Genomic DNA, 19,095 nt, shown 5'->3' on the forward strand with positions numbered 1-19,095 from the left:
ACTACTGAGCTGCATCCCCCGGTCCTTTCCTTCCATGCGGCTTTCCAGCGACTCTTCCCAAAGTCTGTAGCGTTGCAGGGGGCTTTTGTGACCTGGTGCCCATCAGCGAGTGACAAAGGACAAGGCAGAACCCGGTGGCGATTCCGCCTCCCGTGCCGTGTCGTGGGCCCAGCACGGGGCGCGGCGGCCGCGTCCCCGTGGGGCTGGGCAGGGCGGAGCCGGAACCGCGGGAACGCGTCTGATTGGCCATCGGGGGCGGAACATGTAAATCAAGGGGGCGTGTCCCTCTCTCCGCCACCCGCGGCCGTTCCGCGGGGCGCGGGCGCTCCCGCGGGGGCTCGGAGCGCGCTCCCGGGACCGCGGGGGGTTCGGCGGGGCCGCGCCGTCTCCTGCCGGGAGCGCGCGGGGCGGGTGTCGGGGCTCGCCGCGCGCTGTGTGCGGGTGCGCGCGGCAGGGCCGGGCGCGGGGGGCGGTGGTGCGGTAAGACTATACTTTCAGGGATCATTTCTGTAGTTGGTCACTAGAGGAGAGTGATCTTCCCTGATCGGCGTCACAAACCACGAGGAGGAGCGGGGTGTTCTCTCCTGAGCGCGAAGCGGGCGAGCGGTGCTGCTTGTGCAGGAGCCGCTGGCCATTGATGACCGTTCCTGGTCCCGGAGTCTGGGGCTCGGGAGGGAGAGAGCACGGGCTGAGTGGTTTGTGGCCCTTTTTTATTCCTGGTTAAAAATAGGTTTTGCCATCAGTTTGTCAGTGAGCAGCGCAGAGCTGTGTGCGGGGCTTTATTGCTGCTGTGCGGGGCTCACGCTCCCCGATACCGCTGAGCCCACGCAGTGCTGCGGGTGATGCTGATAATCACCCAGCCCCTCCGAATCGCAACCAAACTTGGCAATTTTACTGAGTAACCAGCAATTACAAGCAGGCAGCGAAGATTAAGCAGCTGTATTGTAAATGCCGGAGGCTTCTCTCTCGTTTTGTATAACAGAAAAGAGATCGCGATTCCCAGAGGGGCGGGCTCTGGACAGGTCAGTGGTCATTCCATCGCGACCACCGACCCGCTGACCACATATTCATAACAGCGCCCGGCCCAAGTGGAGGGAGGAGCAGCACAAGCGGACTAATCAGCACGGGAAAAGAGAGATACAACTAGTAAATAAGGGGTTGAGTACCAATTAAGAGAAGCGATGTAGTTTGTAAGCAATGAATGCTGATGCCATCATAAAATCGTATAAAGCCTCGGTAATCGGAGAGCCGGCTTTTTGTGTGAGCCACCCTAACCAGAGCAGAGAACAGAACGGAATAGAGCAACAAAAATCGCTCGGCTGGGTGCGTGAATGGGCTCTGCAAACTGGGGCACGAGCCGGCGCTCGGGACGGCGCTGCCGAGCAGGCAGGGGAGCGGCGAGCGGCCCGGGAGCGCGCGGAGCCGCCGGGTCGGGAGGGGAGCGGGGCCGCGCGGCTTCCGGGCCGCGGGAACGCGTCTGATTGGCCATCGGGGGAGAAACATGTAAATCAAGGGGGCGTGTCCCTCTCTCCGCCACCCGCGGCCGTTCCGCGGGGCGCGGGCGCTCCCGCGGGGGCTCGGGGCGCGCTCCCGGGACCGCGGGGGGTTCGGCGGGGCCGCGCCGTCTCCTGCCGGGAGCGCGCGGGGCGGGTGTCGGGGCTCGCCGCGCGCTGTGTGCGGGTGCGCGCGGCAGGGCCGGGCGCGGGGGGCGGTGGTGCGGTAAGACTATACTTTCAGGGATCATTTCTGTAGTTGGTCACTAGAGGAGAGTGATCTTCCCTGATCGGCGTCACAAACCACGAGGAGGAGCGGGGTGTTCTCTCCTGAGCGCGAAGCGGGCGAGCGGTGCTGCTTGTGCAGGAGCCGCTGGCCATTGATGACCGTTCCTGGTCCCGGAGTTTGGGGCTCGGGAGGGAGAGAGCACGGGCTGAGTGGTTTGTGGCCCTTTTTTTATTCCTGGTTAAAGGCAGATGAGTTTTTCCCTCCCTGCTCCGTTCGTTAGGTCCATCGTTGTCCCGTTCATTCTCATCACCTTCCCTATTGATAATCAATACCGGATTGCAGTTAATAAATCTGGTTTAAATTAACCAGATATTCCAAATCACAAAGAAAAAACCCACAAATATGACAGAGTTCATCTCTTACGATGAACGCATCAAATGTCCCGTGCAGGGATCGAACCTGCGACCTTAGCGTTATCAGCACTAATTAATAAAGGATAATTTACTTATTTATTAATCCCGTCCTCCTGTGTTATGGGTGCTCATCCATTTCTACTTTATATCCATCATTTGTACTTATAAACACACACACATCCATATATATAAATATATGTGTATATATATATTTTTTATATCCATCATTTGTACTTATAAACACACACATATCCATATATATAAATATATGTGTATATATATATATTTTATATCCATCATTTGTACTTATACACACACATATCCATATATATAAATATATGTGTGTATATATATATACTTTATATCCATCATTTGTACTTATAAACACATACATATCCATATATATAAATATATGTATATATTTTATATCCATCATAATTTATACTTATACACACGATGGATAAATATATATATATATACACACATATATTTCCACATATATCTGTCTAAACTTATACATCCATCTCTCTTAATTTAAACAGAACATGTAAATCCTTATTAATTCCTTACACAGCACATAAAAGTACAATTTGTCACTTAACACATCCTTTATTTAAAATCCTCGTGGACAAGCAGTGCTTTCCACCCTTATAGAAAATCATCAAAAATATAATTTGCTCTTTTGTTGTTCTCAATTTCTGTTGTTGTATTTTGGTATCTGCAGCAGCTCAGAGCAGTCAGTTCCGTGGTGATGAAGCATCAGCTTTTATTAAAAATTTAATAAAACAAGCACCACCTCAGAATCTTGGGTTTCTTTGCAGGAATTTTTGTTGATGCTGTGAATTCCATGGGCCAGACCTGTCTCTTCACTGCTGCACTGCTGGGGCTGGGTAAAATAGTGGATGTGCTGCTGGAATATGGCTCAGATGCCAATCAGTTAAGTATCAAACATTTATTTTTTTTTTAATTAAAATTAATCTTTGAGTGGGTTTAGTCAGTGTGAAACACAATATTCACTGTGCATAAATGAAGAAAATGCACATTGCTATTTTAACCAAAGCTCCTTGAGGTAAATAGAGGAATAATTTTCCTTTTTCTCACGGTTTATTCTGTTATTTGGGAGCGCACAAACATTCCAGGAATGTTATTTTTTTTTTTTTTTTCCCCCTGCTGAACATTTTTTTACTGTTCCCCAGTCGCTGCTACGATGGGAGCACCCCAGTGCATGCAGCTGCTTTTTCAGGAAACCAGTGGATCCTCAGCAAGTTACTGGATGAAGGAGGAGACCTCCGAGTCCACGACAAAGAGGGGAAAACTCCCCAGTTCTGGGCTTTGTCAGCCAGGAAGGAAAGCAGTGCTCAGGTGTTTATTTGTGTGGAAATCTGATTCTTCATTGCAATATTGATTTAAAACTCCTCTTCCCTGTTATCACAACGCTCCTCTTAAAAAGAAAACTGAAATTGCAGTTTTCTGTGGGTGAAGTTTCAAATTTGGTTGCCTGTTTGAAGCCAGCTTTTCTTCCATTTTCATGTAATTGATAATCTTCAAGTTTGGTTTTTTTTTTTATGTTAATGCACTTCTCAAAATGCCCATTTCCATATTACAGGTAACCAGTTATTTTTCCAATAATCCTAATTGATGACTTTGAAATGGTTTTGCTTCTTCTGGAGCTTTATTTTTATTGTTTTCCCCCCCTTTTCTCCTCCTGCCCAGATGCTGGAATTTATCCATCAGTGCACACTGCACATGCAGGCTGCCATTTGGAATCTTCCCTCTGATCTGCTCAGGAAAGTTGGCTCCTCCAAGGCCTTGATCTGCAGCCCCTCGAGGTTTGGTGGCCTTGTCCAAGGGTAATAAGAGACTTTTCTTGCATTTTCTATTATTTAACAAGTTCTTGTATCTTTTGGACAATAGCAGATTTAAGTCGACTGTGATTAATTTTATTTCTGCTGTGACAGTTCTAAGTAAAAACTTGATAGTTGTAGATATCTGTATATTAAGAGAAACTTTATTAATTCAGCTCTTGAAATCAGCATTAAAAGCACTGGGTTTTAGTGGCATTAAAGTGGTAGCATGAGGTAGTTTGGGTTTTGAATTTTTAAGGTCACTGCAGATCTATTTGGAGGGTGTTGCCAACTGTTTCAGGAGTTTTTGTGTCAGATACATGTTGGGAAAAATACAGGATTGTGAACAAAAAAGCAGTGCAGGATATACAGTATATTTATTGGTTATCTTGCTTTAAATAAATAAATATTGTAAAAGGGCATCTAAAAAGTTTTAGTGAGCTGCACAATAATTTTGAATTTTAACATCCACGTTATGTGTGTGGGACCAGTTAAATGCAGGATTCTGGCAGAAATTCTGGGGTTTTTTTCTCTCTCTATATCCAGACCTTGGAGAAAATAAGTTGTTCCTATTGCTTTTGTTTTTGGTATTTAGAAATGCTGAGATTCCTCTGGGTAAATTACTGAAAGGACAACCCAGTGTGGCCAAGAACATTTACAGCTTTGGTTTTGGGAAGGTAAGATGCTGTGGGAAGGGATTTTCTAATTATTTGAGAACATTTTCTCCAGAATCTCCTGTTTCCTCACAGTAACTATCCCATCTGTGCTATTTTAAACTTTATTGCATTCTTATTTCTGCTGAAAAGATGGGAAAAAACCCACAAAGAGCACAAATATTCAGGTGGTTGACAGGCCCTGCTTTGGTTTTGGAACAGAAATTCCTATTAAATATCAACTCTGGGATTTCCTAAGGACTGGTTCTGCTTTCCCTGCTCCAGCTTTGCTGGGAAATTTAGATTTTGGCAGTGATTTTTCAGACGTCACCGTGATGTTTGAGCTGATGCTGCCCTCGCAGAGATTGCACTCAGGTTGTTCATGGATTTTGGGAACTGTTGCATTTTCCTTTTGGTGATGCCTTGTTTCAGTTCTGTCTCACAGGCAGTGGCCACCTGGGCTACCTGGCTTCTCTCCCAATTATTGGGGAGAAAGATGTGGTTCAGGCTGATGATGAACAAGCATTTTCCTACCCCGTGGGGCCCTACATGACCATGACCAAGTAAGTGGAATTAAAGAGATTTTAGCCCCTCTTTTGTGTCTTGTCAAGATTTTCTTTTCTTTCTTCTTCTTTTGTGTGGTGGTGGTGATGATGATGATGATGGTGGTGGTGGAGGAAGAGAGAGTGAGAGAGCTCTCAATCTCCAATACACAGATTTTTATTTACAAATTACTCAGTGAGCTAAAAACACAAAGCTGAAGCATTTTCTCTAAACCTAATAGAATTCTGGTTTATATGTAAACAAAAGTTTACATATAATTTGTGCACTGAGCCTGTCTGTTCTACCTGAAGAATGTAAGCAATATTCTTACTGTATTTTTGTTATGTCTAGAATTATGTTTTTGAAGCTTGTTCTTGAAGTTTGTTCTTGAAGTCCACTGAAGGTAGTTTTTTACACTAGATTCTAAGACTTTTGCTCTTTAAGACAGAAAATATTTTTACTTGCTTAAAACTAAAATTTATACTTTTCCTTCATACCTATGCAATTTAATAATATTTCTACTTACTTGAAACTAAAGCTTACACCTCTGTTTCATGTCTGTGTGGCTTAATATATTTTAATTTCTTTAAAGACTTAATTTAACTGCTGTATTTTGTTCTCTCTCTGAGTGACTCAGAGAGGCCTCTGTTTTCACACTCCAATAGTGTATGTGACAACCACACAGCAAATTGTTGCACCAGTGCTTTGTTTGGGTTATTTTCCATGTCTGTTTTATATTTATTCCCTGTTTCCTGCTTGCACCTTGTTTTCTGCTGTTCATTGATTAATATCTGAGTCACAGTGGTGTCTGAGAGGCCAAGAACAACCCACAAGCAATATTAACCCAATTATGGCTAATCACTGATGGCAGTGTTTCAGTATTGATCCCTCTGTGGTGAGAGATACATTCAGGGTTGCACAGGTTGTGTTGCTGAGCATTTAATCCTTGTAAATCTTAGTGCAGGATATCCTCTGGATATCCAGGTGTGCATCTCACTTGCTCAAACCCGTGGTGAAATGAGACTTGCAAGGGCAGGCTGAGCATTTATTGAAGATCTTTGGTAGCATGTAATTGTTTGTATAATTATTTGTAGTAATCACAATAATATGGTATTGTTTATTTATTGTGTGTTAAGCATGCAGTTGTGCCTCAGAGGCAGCCAGAGAATTGACAAATTGGTGATTTAATCTCCTTAAAACTCTGATTTGTGTCACTGCTGGCCTTTGGTGAAGGGAATTCCTTGTGGAAGGGGTGGAATTTTGAGCAGTGAATCTTTCCTGCTCCACCAAGCTTTAGCAGGACGAGTTTATTGTCAGTTCAAAAGAACGGGACCCCTCAAATTTAAATTCCTGACAGTGGGAGGCAGCACCAAAACACTACAAAATTCTTGGTAAATAACCACAGAATTAGGAAAAAAAAAAGAGGGAAAAACACTGCTGGAAGCATCTGATCCAAATTCCTTTTGTTCTTGTAGCTTGATGTGGGGAGGCAGCAGAGTGACAGTGAAGGAGCTGAGCTTCCAGCCCCAGCAGAGCAGCTGGAAGCTGCGCCTGGCTGATCTCCTCCTGGCAGAGCAGGAGCACTGCAGGTGGGACAGGGGCTGGGCTTTGGGCTCTCCAGGGATGGGAGGAATGGGATTTACCTGGGGAGAAATGGGATTTACCTCAGGAGTGTTAGGCTGGCCTTGCACTTCTTCCCCAGATAAGAAATAACAGTTTCCTTCCCACTCCTGTTCTTTTAAAATCGAGTATTTTAGTGAAAAATACATTGGCACTGAAATACACTCCAGTGAAAGCTCATATTGATAAAAACACTGAGCAGGCCAGGACTTTCCTTCTTTCCATCTCAGATTTGCTTTGCAAATTTGCTTTTTCCTTTCCCTTTGCAGCAAACTCAGCCACCCTCACTTGCTGCAGTTGATGTCTGTTTGTCTGTCCAGTGACCTGGAGAAAACTCGTTTGGTCTATGAGAGGGTTCACTTTGGCTCTCTCTACAGCATCCTCCATGAAAGGGTAACTGCAATGCTTGAATTTTAAATTATAATTAATCAGAAGCTTAGTGACTAATGTCTTTCCTCAAGAAGACAAAAGCCTCAGTCTGGATCCGAGTTTCTGGTTCTTTTTCTTATTTTAAAAATCAATTTATCTGTGTTTTATTGTTGTCATTTGATATTTTTCTCTTCTTTTTAAGGTGCTGTAATTTTGTTTGTTATTGAGAACCAAAAAATGAATTTCCTCTTTTCCCTCCGATGAATTTCACATCTGTTGCCTCCTGCAGCAAAAAATAACCCTAAAAAATAAGAATAACTTTCACGTCAAATTTAAAGACCTGCCATGCAAAATTTGGTGCTTTTTGGGTTATTTTTCCCAGCGTGCAGAATTCCCAGTGCTGCAGACAGAGACCATTCTGCACATTTTGCTCCAGATCCTCGATGCTCTGCGTTTCCTGCACTCCCAGGGGTTCATCCATCGCTCCCTCTCCTCCTATGCCATCCAAATTGTGTCCTCTGGGGAGGCCAAGCTCTGCAACCTGGAGTACATGATAGAGAGGTGAAAAACTTCCTCAGGGTCGCTGTGAAATGGGGGGGGTTGAGCATCCAAAGCCTCGTTGCATTGGTGGCAATTAAGTGCCACCACTGAGACAAAGAGCATTTCTTTCCATCTCAGTTAATTATCACTGAAATTATCCCCCAGACATACTGGAAAATTAAAAAAAAAAAAAAATTACAGGCTTCCTGTGATTTATCTATGGTCAAATCTAAAGGGTTGTTTGTAAAGCTCCTGTTGGGAAAAGTTCAGCTTTTTTAAGTTCTTTTTATTGTGAAGTTGTTAAAGGAGGTGTTGCTTTCCCCAGAAAATCTTTGCCATTTTCTGTTTGCAGACGTGTTCTGAACCTTTTATGTACTAAACTACAATCTGTAGCACACTCAGGTGTTTAATTCCTTAATATAAACCTTGTAGTTGAATGTGTTGTGTATCCTGATTGACAATTTTTTCCCCTTTTTGCAGCAAGGACAGTGGAGAGCACAGTGATCTGACCCGAATTCCTGTCCCACTCCAGCTGTTCCGTTGGTGTTCCCCTGAAATAATCCTGGGGAAACCTGGGACAGTCAAATCAGATGTTTACAGCTTCTGTGCAGTGCTGCAGGAGACCTTGACAGGTGAATGCACAGATTTGGGCTGGGAGAGTTTAACTTCAAAAATGAAACAGGCAAAAAACCCCCCCAGTAATTAATGACAGTAACAAAGATTACTGGAAACCTCTGTAAAATGTGATCAGGAAACTAAAAAGTGTGTGGCTAAAGGATGAAATTAATGGTGGATATGGGAGAAAAACAGTTGTTTTCTGCTGATTATTTTTCTTCTTCCTACCAGCACAGCAAAAGATTCAGTTAAGTCTTTTCAGTGTTCAGAACAAGCTTGTACAGCTTTCATGTTTTTGATCTCTGTGATAACTTAGAGATAAGTTATTGTTACTCTATTCTTGTATTGTTGCTGTTATTGCAGATAATGTCTGCTCTGTAATTCATTTTGACTATTCTGACAGTGAAATGGGGTAAACAATTACCCTAAAAATTAATCCTGATGAAGAATCCAAAGCAGGGTTGTTTGCAGTGTCACTCGAGATATTTCTGTCAGCTCCCTTGAAAGCACCCAGAGTTGGAATAAGACAGGGAGGAGATGCCAGTGCTTGTTTTTAATTGTAAATTAGGGAATGGATGGGGAATAATGTGATTTTGATTTTTTTTTAAATTTCCATTAACATTAATGTACTGGTGACATAAAATCTGTGCTTGTGTCTTGCAGAGAGCCCTCCCTGGAAAGATGTGGAAGACTCAGCTATTAAACAGCTCATCCTTTCAGGGGAGCAGCTGGAAGCAGATGCCAGGCTCCCCCTGATCTATTATGATGTTGTCAAGTCAGGGCTGGAACCCAAACAGAGGAGCCGCTCCATGAAGCTGCAGGATATTCAGTATATCCTGAAAAAGGACTTAAAGGTGATTTCCAGCATTCTAATCTTTGATGGATGTGCTGTGGCCATTCAGATTCAAGTTGTTCTGCTTAAATCTAGAAGAAGTGATCCAGCACTCAGTGTTCTGCTCATGGAGCTGAACTCCCTGAGAAGAGCAGGCAGAGACACAGAACTGTCAAATACAATTGTATTTTATTCTTTTTTTTTTGTTTGTTTGTTTGTTTGTTTGTTATTTTGTTATTTGTTTTGTTTTACAGGACTTGGTTAAGTCTGAAGGTGGCCAGAGATCTGCTGTTCTTGCAGATGTGAACATCTGCTGGGCATCAGCTTTTAGGTTCAAGAAAAGAACAGTGGAGATCCAGGAAAAAGAGCTAAGCAAGGCTGGTGAGTTCCTTGGAGCAGGATGTCACTGTGTCCTTCATGTGCTCCTCAGCCCACAGCAGTATGACATAAATCATTAAAAAATGGGAGCACTCACAGATTTTATAATGTAGATTGAAAATAGGAAGCTTGAAAATAGTTGGCTTTAGATTTTAGCTACCACTTAATTGTTAATGTAGACTCAAGACTCTGAATCTGTTTTGTTCAGGCACAGTTTTCAGCAGAGGTGTCAAATGCTGCTCGTGGAATTTCTAAATAACTCCTCAATGCGCAAAAGCATTTCTGGAGAAACGATTTAATGTTTCAAATTGAATTTTTCAGGTGGCTTTTCTGCCCCCAAATACTCTGCTTTCCCCAAGGAGAACAGTGCTTTGGTGGTGGAGGAGGCAGCAGCCAGTGCAGAGCCAACTGAACAGGACAGAAGTCTTGATGTCTCCTCTGAACTCCAGACAGGGGCTTCTCACTACACTGAGAGTGATGTGGATGGGAGCCTGTGCAGCTTTGAAATGAATGAAATCCTAGCCAGTTATCCAGAAGGTCCCCAAGACTTCCTGGAAGGAGAACCTGGATTAGGGCAAGCTCTGAAGGATGCAGAAAAGCAGCAAAAGGAAGATCAGAGCCTGTGGGAGGGTGAGGAGGAGGGGGGGGAATCCTTGGAGTCCAGCACGGGGTTCTCTGGAGAGGAGGAGGAGGAGGTGGAAGAAGAGGAGGAGGAAGAAGTGGAGGAGGAAGAAGAGGAAAGGGTGAGAGAAGCCTCTGCCCTGTCTCAGGTGAGAGGAGATGCTGGCAGGAGGCTGAGCAGCCCTTCCCAGAGCGAGCAGCACATCAGCAAGTGTGCCCTTAACCTCAGGATCATGCAGAGCATGCTGCAGCAGGCTGGAGATTCCCTGAGCAGGGCAGAGGAGAAGCTGGACAGGCTGGAGGCCATGGGAAAGCAGAAGCTGCACCAGGAAATCAGGGTGAATCTGCTTCCTAAGGAAGGTTCTCAAGGAAGACACTGGAATGAGTCTGCTACTACCCAAAATACTGATAAGACTTTTTCTGGAGTTGATGTTTTTTTACAGAATGCTGTAGCTCCTCCATCCAGGGACTACGTTCCACCATCAATAACATGTCAGGCACCAGGCAGAGACAGCTTCCAGGCTGTTCCCAAGACAGCCAAGGAAAGAGAGGCAATTCAAAAAGAGAAGTGGAAGAGCAAAATTGCAACCGGCCATCGTGATCTGGGATTCAAAGGCCTGGATGATGAAGTGAGCCTAAACCAGGAGGTACTGAGCAGGGAGCCTGGTTATCATTTCTGTGTTCCTTAGCAGGCAGAGAGATGCAGGGATGGGTGGTGTCCAAGAGGAGGGATGAAACTGGCCTTTAAAATGTATCCATGTGCATTATATACAGGAATGAAAACAGCTCAGCAGTGCAATTGTATTATTTCCTCTTTTTCTCCAGTTCCCCAGGACAATAGGCTCAGGCTGGGGTTAAAATCCAAATCCTGCACTAAAATGGAGGTGGGACTCTCAGGGAAAAGGCCAGTGGAGAAATATTTTTGTTCGTGTTGAGGCCTAAACTGTAACTGGGAAGGGTTTCTGGATCACTTTCATTATTAAATACACAGACCAAAGAGAAAGAGAGAAATTCAAGTACATATCTCCTGTGGGGATAATCTTGAGTCATTCAGGGCCACTCATCCCCCTGGAAGCTGCATGTTTTGATTGCCTGCCTGCACCTGAAACCTGCTATAAGTCCTAAAACTAAGTTTTAAGCTATAAATGCTAAAACCTGCTATTGCTAGGCTGGGGCCTGGAGTTGTCATCCTTTCTGCTGGGTAGGGCAGCTAAAATAGAGCTCAGGGGATAAAGTTTGTGTTGTCCTGTTCTTAGGCTGCCTCACAGAGAGCTCAGGCAGTAATTAGCAGAATGCCCAGTGTGTGCTGAATCATGGCTTGTTGGACTCATTTCAGAATTTCCTCCCACACGTGTCTGCGAGATGCCAACAGAAGTTCAACTTGCAGTGTCAGAGAGGAGCTGATTCACATCCTGCAGCAAGAAGGGGAGAGAAGTGGTGAGTTTTGATCTTATTCATAGAAGAGTTAATTCTGACAGATTGATCTGGAGAGAGACACTGTCAGAAGGAGGCACATCAGGATCAAGGCTGGCATTAAATGTTTCTCAGTAAAGCAAAAGCCATCTGTACAGAGAGGAGCCTGCTGTGAGTCATTGTCAGCTGCAGAGCTGCTGTGACAGGGTGCTTTGTGTTAAAGAGTGGTGTTAAAAAAGATTTCACATGCCTCTAGGATGGAGGTCAATCATCCAAAACTGTTCCAGTGCCTTAGGAGAGCAGTCTGGGAAGATATTAATAAAGGTGGTTCTCCTCTCTGGGCACAGCCTCCTTCAATTCCCAGTAGAAATTATTTTAATGTCATCTCTTTGTGTTTTTAAACATGAATGGAAAGCACGTGTTGAAATTACCTGGCAAAACTTGTGCTGATTCATGTTGGAAAGAGGGGGACAGACACTTCTTTCAATGTTTTGTCAAATCAGGAAAACTGTGGCAGTTTTAAAATAAATCCATTTGGATCAGAAAGACCTGTTGGTAGAGATTAGAACTATTAGAAATATTAGAAATATTCCAGGTGCTGACATGGTCAGGGAGTGAACTCTGGTGGGAGAGTCATTCTTGTCCAGGTCTGAAATTGTGATCATCACCTCAATGAAACAATCCCCACATCATCCATGGTGTGGTTTTGGAGCTGCAGCATCTGACAGTTCTGAGATGCAGAGTTGAATGTACAGCTTGTCTGGTTCATCTAGAATAGACCTAAATAACTGTGTGTGCTTTCCAAGCTCCTGGCAGCTCAATCTGCTGGTTCTGCTGGGTTGTTAAAAGGCTGAGAGCACACGTGCTCTAATTAATGTTAAAACAACTTGGAGCCTTTTCCTGGCTGGGGAATACTTGACACAATATGCTCGTGCTCTAAAATAGTTTGTGCATTTCATAATCATTTATTGCAGGTGCCATTCAAAAGCAAGAGCTGAATTCTGGAGCAAAACAAAATGTGAGAAGAGGAGGGTGATGCAGTTGGGATGGAGGAGTGAGTAAACCAGTGTTAAATCAGTGTTAAACCAGTGTTAAATCATTGTTAACTCAGCATTAATGTCAGAAATGTTGCTGCAGTGCAATGCATTAAACTCAACACACGAGGAAAGGTTTCTGTCTCTTGCTGAAGCTCTGTGAGGTTGTTCTTGGATGGAAACCAAGTGAGTGGGATCCCGTGTCTTGCACATTCCGGGCATAAAATCATCCCTGGCACGTTGGGGTGGTTTGGTTTATGGAGCTGGAGGAATTTCTAGCCTGGTTTTGGGCAGTGTGTGTGGATTCAGGAAAGGCAGGGATGGCAGTGCCCAGTGGATGGCAGCACAGGAATGGATAATAGAGAATCAAACTGACAAAACCTGTTCCTGCAGAAACTTTTCCATGTCAATTCGTGCAGGTTTTAAGCTTCATTTAAAATGGAAGGAAGTGTTTCACTCTTTGCATGACAAAGACTGTGCTCCCAGCTCTAACCTTAGCATTTCCAAGTCTGCAGGCACAATGAAACACAGGGTATGCTTTGGAAGTCCAGATTCTGTGGTGTGAAGTGGTAATTTTGTTTTTTTTGTGCAGCTGAAGTCAAGCAAATGGCCAGAAGAGTGGCCTCGGGACAGCTGGGGCTCAGCTGTGCTTACCCTGCCAGTGAATGCACGTCTGAAAGTGAAGCAGAAAGTGTCAAGGAAACCTCCCAACATGTCCCTGCTAGAACCCCAAAAAGTCAGGAGCAGCAGAGGTGTGGGTGGCAGCCAGGTGAGGGTGCAGAGCCCTGGGACCTGGGCAGTGAGGATAGAGCTGAATCTGGGGAGAGTGATCTGGAGCCTGCACTCAGCAGTTCCACAGGTGAGGCTGAGGAGTAAAATGCTCTGTTCTCTTTTTGTCTCCTTCCATTTCCAATCAGATTTCAGCTTCTGTAATTATTTTTTTTTTACAAGAATTGTCCATTTTATATTCCAGAGTTTTGCCCTCAGAGCAAGTCAGGCACTGTTTGATGGGCATAAATAGAGATAAGATGAGTATTAGGTGTTAAGAGGTGGAGGGAAGGATCTTGGAGACCTCATCATCACTGATTATTGTTATCAGCATGACAAACTCAAAGCTTTCAGACCCTCGAGTGTGCTTTCACACTTCCATTTCTTCCAGTCTCACCACACAGATGCTTTTTCTGGAGCAGCTCAGTGGGTGAAGCTTTTGAAAAGTTCTGGCCAAAGGAACAGGGCAAGGTTCCCCTGCTTAGATTCATTAACGAGGTGAACATTCAAATGTCATTATTTCTCCACGCTCCTGACAGACAATTAATGTCACTGTCTGCTCTCATTGATATTCCAGCAGTGCCTCAGATCATTCACTTCACATCTTTTTTTATTTTTTTTTTTAATACTTAATCATTTTGTTCCATTCTGACATCCCAGGGAGCAGCTGCCAGTCCCCAGCACCAGATGAGCAAGCAGAGTCTGGAGCAGCCATTCCTGAGAGTTCAGTCCTTCCTCAGCAAGCTGAGAATCTCTCCAGAGTATGTACAGAGATCCAAGGAATTTAGTGGCAGATCCTTATCCGTGGAAAAGTTTAGTCTGGTGTTGCATCCTGAGCTGATCTGAGTAACAATCCCCCTCCTCCTTCCCTCTTTCTTTTTTTTTTTTTTTTTTGTTTTGTTTTATAAACCACTAAGGTAATGCCAGGAGCAGGAGGTGGGTTGAAAGCCAGTGAACAAATTAAATAGGATTTCAGATTTTCAGTGTTTTTTATTGGCTGAAATGTCTATTTTTTATTAATAGACAGTGGGATCATCTCAGGTGATGGTGTTTTTCACAGGGACATTCAAGGGAATTACATTGTTCCCTTAATTCACCTCCTGATGTGACTGAAGAATTCTTCACTCCTGATTTCCTTCCTCCTGCTCTTGAGGGAAGGTCAGAACCAGAGGTAAAAATAACATTTTTTTGGACATAAGTTGCACAACATGTGGTTTAATTGTGCTCCCATTATGATTTGAAGAGAGCTGTGGAAAATAGGAGATTTTTTTTTTTTCATTCTTCTTTTCTTTTGGAATAGTACCTGCAAATAAAGATTTAAGTAAGAGCTAGCAAATTGATCTTCATTAATTTCTGTAAGATGCAAAACTTTTCTATTTAACTGTTAAATCAAATCTGGGCTGTTTGCTGATGAGCTCCTGAAGAGTTTCTCTCTCCACTCTCATTATTGGGAACATCATCCTGGGAGGGTTGTCCCTCCCTCTGCAGCTGCTTGGTCAAAAATGGAATTAATTAATTTTTTCCTCCCTCTTTTCAGACCTCAAATGCTGATGGCAAAGCAGAAGATGTTTGTGCAGGATTTTTACAGAAATTACCTGCAGATGCAGCATCAGGAATTCAGGCTCCAGGTAAATGTCCTTTTTCTTGAGCACTTCTGAGTCAGGGACACAGAATTGTTGAATTGATATTTTTGCCAGCAGCTCTCCTGTCACAAGGCTGGACCTTCATTCTTCAGGCTCAATTGATCTCTTATTCCTCATTATTTTTGGGAGAGTTCAGGATACTTAGGATTTTGGTTTGGGCATTGCAGTGCCTGAAATAATTTCATATTCAGTGTTTATGTACTTGCTGTGTTTCAGTTAAAAAAGCCAAAACAAAAGATTGTTTGAAACATTTTTATTTTTACCCTGGGGCTAAGTTTAATCTTTTTATGCAACTTGCTGTGGTGCTGGAAACTGAATTAGAGTTGTATTTACACATTAATATTCTCATTGCTGGGAGGATCTTGGGCTTAAAAACAGTGGGAGCTGACAGAGTGCGTGTGCAGAATAATGGAAGAATCATTGTTTCCTTATTCTGTTGTCTCTTTTAGCTCAAATTTGTAAATGTTGTGATATTCCCCAGTGCTTCAGTGCCTGTCTGGCAGCTGTGCCATGTTTATGAAAATGCATCTTTAAAACACATTTGTCTCTCGATAACAACAAAGGTCACAAGAACTCAGACAAAAAAAAAAAAAAAATTAAAAATTTGATAAAGTCACAATTTCCTGTTCAATGAGTTGCATTGTTTTCTTTTGTACTTGCAAAAGCTAATAACAGGGAACATTTGTTATTTGCATTCAGGAGGAAAAATACTATTCTGCAGCACAACTCCACAGAGCTGTGGCAGTAACAGGCTGGGAGTGAATCAGCTGGGCCAAATGCCTGGAGTCAGGTAGAGAAACTCATTTTCATTGTTCCTTCAGGCATAAATTAGCTTTTTAAAGTGTGCTCTCTTCATTAATTCTGCTTATATATCTAATATTCAAATAAGATGCCAGTGGTGGTTTTTAATGATTATCTACAAACTCAGCTTCTTGCTAAGAGAATACAAAAAGGGCTTTTCAGAGGTCTCAAGGGATTTTGTCTTTTGCAGTGTTTGGTGAGGTTTTTTTGCCTTAATGAGGGAGCTTAAATAGGGGGGGAAAAAAAATAAGCCATGTACATAGCACAATTCCTTTTCCACTGATAAACCACAGCCTGAAACAGAGCAAAGATAATTCAAATTAAGGCTTCACTCATCTGCTTTAATTTTGTTGTGCTTTGCTTTTGGAGCTCAAGTGCCATGAAGATCCTGCCTTTTCCAATCCCATGGGATCAGCTCAGTGCAGGAATTTTTCACTGGATCTTGCCTGGGGGTACCATCAGCTTTTGCAGTGTCTGAACTCTTGGAGTTTGGCTGTTCCCCTCTGAAAACGCAAGAGAGTTGTTTTGTCCTGTAAATTTTATATTTTACCAGCATGGAGAGAAGTTCCCTGGGACAAAGAGAGGCACCAGCACTGGAAATCACTTGGCTTTGGGATAAAATAAAAAAGGTTTTGGTTGCTCCCTTCACTTAGGAACTTTTGGCAGCAGGACAGAGGGGATGTTGCTCTCTGAGCATCTGCCTAATCCTCTTTGACCTTGAGTGGGCTTGTCACAACCTGAGATCAAAGGGTGATGGAACAATGGAGTGGTGTGTATTCCTAGATTTTGATTTCTTTTATTTAATTTCAGTTTTGTTCTGAAGCTGCAAATGTCACTTAGAAGTTTTAACAAATCCTTTATCTGTTTAAAATGACATTTTTTTTTTTCTCCTACCAGTCTCCACGTTCTAAGGTTTTAAGCAAAAAGTGTTTATGAGCTGCAGTGTTACCTCAGAGAGAAGGTAGTGAGAGAAAGGAAACCAAATCCTTCTATTTCCATAATTTTCTGGGGGTGAATATGATCTTTCCTCCCTCATTTCAGGGTGGATGCAGCACGAGAAGCAACACTGTGGGAGCCACAGGAAGAATGCCAAGAAAAAGATGTGTAAGAGCCACATTTTACAGCAAAACTTCAGCAAATTGGTCATGAATTACAAAATTTTATGTTGGTGCAAGACAGGGAGATGAGACAGCCCACAAGAAAACTCCCCAGAGTATTGAGAATTACCCTGTGAAAAGTTGTGAGATTGGTGTAAAAGAGTTGTCCTTAGTTGGAAATATTTTCATATTCAGGAGTAATTAACTTGGTGTTAATCTGGGTGTGCTTCTTCCCAATAAAGTGTGAGGATTCCTCGTTTCTTCTCTCCATATGGCACAGGGGGAAATAAAATCACTTTCAAGAGCAAATCGCTCGTGTGGAGCCAAATAAATTTTATTACAGAAATAGCCCTGTGATTTTCAAGGAGGAAAAATCAGCAGAATATGTTTGTGACTCAACTAATGAAGTTAATTTATTTTTATAGCTAATGGAGATTTGCATAAAATTACTGATGTGCAAGAGGTGTCTGTTCTTTCATGGCCTTTGAGGACAATGTAATCCAGGGTGTATCACCCCAGAGTTTGATCAATTTGGATTTAATTTTTTTCACTTGGGGGTGTGTGTCAGTACCTGTGCAGATCTTCAGCAGTCTCAGTTTATCAGAGCCATTCTTTTAGTTGCTCCCAAGACCTACATTTAGGCTTAATTAATGGCTCATTCAATTTTGTTAAACCTTGAGGTTTTCCCTTGGCTTTGGGGAATTTTTTTCTACGTTTTTGGTTCACATTTGGAGTTCCTACCCTTTCTGGAAGCAGCTTCCTGAGCTGGTTTTATAGGAGGATTATTTAAGAAATCCTGGAAAGGAAGGGGAATCAAATAATGAACCTTTTCTGCCTCTGCAACATTCCTGAGGAGGGTGATTTTGAACCTTCCCAGATTCCTGTGGGAAGTTTCAAAGGGAACATCTCCCTCCACTCCAGTGAGCTAGATAAGACAGCACAAAATTAAAATTTCAAGACACTGAAAATAGCAGAATCTGGTGATTCACAGGTGCAGGAAGTGGCTATTCTAACTGTCAGAACATCTCTCAATAATTCAGATCAGTGGCAGATATTCAGGATTTGTCCAGCATCCCCTGTGAGCAGAACTTCCAGAGGGGTGTGGAGTGTAAAACCCCACGGCTGAGCCACGCTCCCACCAGTGTCAGCACCCCCTTGGGCTCAGGTAATGCAGGGAGGGGAAAAAGAGCATTCACAGGGAATGATTTCTCCTCTCTGTGCCAGCCAGACTTTTCTGCCAGGAGTTTTTTGATGTAAAAACCATGGAGGTGAATCATGGAAGCCCCATTGACACCGTGCAGAAATGTCAGGCTTGCAGTGAGGAGCCACAAGAAATGCTGTTGTTCCTGTTGCTTGAAATCTCATTGTCCAAAGACACAGAATTAAAGGAGAATTTACAGGGGACACAGCTGAAAAAGTCACTGCCTGAAAGGTCTCTCATAAAATCAGAAATTAACTCATTTTAATTTGAACTGATACATGTGGATTTTAATTTAATAAGCATTCAGTCTGGTTTGAGTGTTGATAACAAGTTAAATAATGTGATAAATGTTTCTTGAACTAGAGTGCTTAAGAGTAATGAATTAACAATTGCTTTGTGCTTCATTAATTTTGTGCAACAGTGGCTGGAATTTCTGAGTAGACAAAGTTTTGTCTGAGGTGGATCTCCTAAGTTATCAATTTGGTCTTTTATGGGTAACAGTTTCTCAAGAATTTCTTGTGCAGGTGCCTCTTCCCTTTAAACTTCTTTCTGCTTCTGTTGAAATGTGATAAAGATGCAAAAATAATTCTCCAGCTTTGCTGTCTTTCCCCCCCCCCCCTTTTTTTTTGTTTGTTTGTTTATGTTTTTTTTTTTTTAATTCTAGAGGAAAAAATTCCATTAGCCTTTGAGAAATACAAACACTACCATGAATTTTCTTCAGACTCTTCCTTTTGTGGCTCTCATGAGACCTCCTCCACAGTGTTCAAGACTTTCACCACAGCCTGTGAAGGGGAGAGGAGCATGGAAATTCCAACTCCAAGAGTTTGCCCATTTGGACTGAAGGAGCCTGTAAGTCCAAAAATAACTTAGGCCAGGAGTTTCTTTAAATATTCTTTTAATATTCCTTAAAATATTTTTAACTAAAAATAAATGATATTTTTAACTAAAAATAAATGCAAGTAGAGGTCTGTGTTGTGCTGCTCCTGTG

At 42.9% G+C, this 19,095-nt stretch overlaps 1 protein-coding gene and 2 non-coding genes across 3 annotated transcripts in view; all 3 read left to right on the forward strand.

Annotated features, from left to right (window-relative positions):
• The window catches only part of TEX14 (testis expressed 14, intercellular bridge forming factor), a 28,451-nt gene that overhangs the window by 2,984 nt on the left and 6,372 nt on the right, over positions 1-19,095 (forward strand). Inside the window, exons 2-23 of the mRNA XM_062507125.1 lie at positions 2,957-3,071; positions 3,332-3,497; positions 3,849-3,985; positions 4,575-4,656; positions 5,065-5,195; positions 6,651-6,764; positions 7,065-7,188; positions 7,547-7,725; positions 8,185-8,336; positions 8,983-9,173; positions 9,406-9,532; positions 9,851-10,797; positions 11,487-11,587; positions 12,538-12,617; positions 13,190-13,456; positions 14,026-14,126; positions 14,426-14,536; positions 14,903-14,993; positions 15,708-15,798; positions 16,851-16,913; positions 17,947-18,071; positions 18,772-18,956. Coding sequence (XP_062363109.1) covers positions 2,957-3,071; positions 3,332-3,497; positions 3,849-3,985; positions 4,575-4,656; positions 5,065-5,195; positions 6,651-6,764; positions 7,065-7,188; positions 7,547-7,725; positions 8,185-8,336; positions 8,983-9,173; positions 9,406-9,532; positions 9,851-10,797; positions 11,487-11,587; positions 12,538-12,617; positions 13,190-13,456; positions 14,026-14,126; positions 14,426-14,536; positions 14,903-14,993; positions 15,708-15,798; positions 16,851-16,913; positions 17,947-18,071; positions 18,772-18,956 — 3,680 coding nt within the window. The remainder of the gene's footprint in view (positions 1-2,956; positions 3,072-3,331; positions 3,498-3,848; positions 3,986-4,574; positions 4,657-5,064; positions 5,196-6,650; positions 6,765-7,064; positions 7,189-7,546; positions 7,726-8,184; positions 8,337-8,982; positions 9,174-9,405; positions 9,533-9,850; positions 10,798-11,486; positions 11,588-12,537; positions 12,618-13,189; positions 13,457-14,025; positions 14,127-14,425; positions 14,537-14,902; positions 14,994-15,707; positions 15,799-16,850; positions 16,914-17,946; positions 18,072-18,771; positions 18,957-19,095) is intronic.
• LOC134052744 (small nucleolar RNA U3) lies at positions 483-697 on the forward strand. Its single transcript, XR_009933896.1, has one exon. It is a non-coding gene; the product is annotated as a small nucleolar RNA U3 (small nucleolar RNA).
• Positions 1,722-1,936, forward strand: LOC134052732 (small nucleolar RNA U3). The gene has a single exon (XR_009933884.1). It is a non-coding gene; the product is annotated as a small nucleolar RNA U3 (small nucleolar RNA).

Source organism: Cinclus cinclus, chromosome 22 (assembly GCF_963662255.1).
Source record: "Cinclus cinclus chromosome 22, bCinCin1.1, whole genome shotgun sequence".
Taxonomy (NCBI): Eukaryota; Metazoa; Chordata; class Aves; order Passeriformes; family Cinclidae; genus Cinclus; species Cinclus cinclus.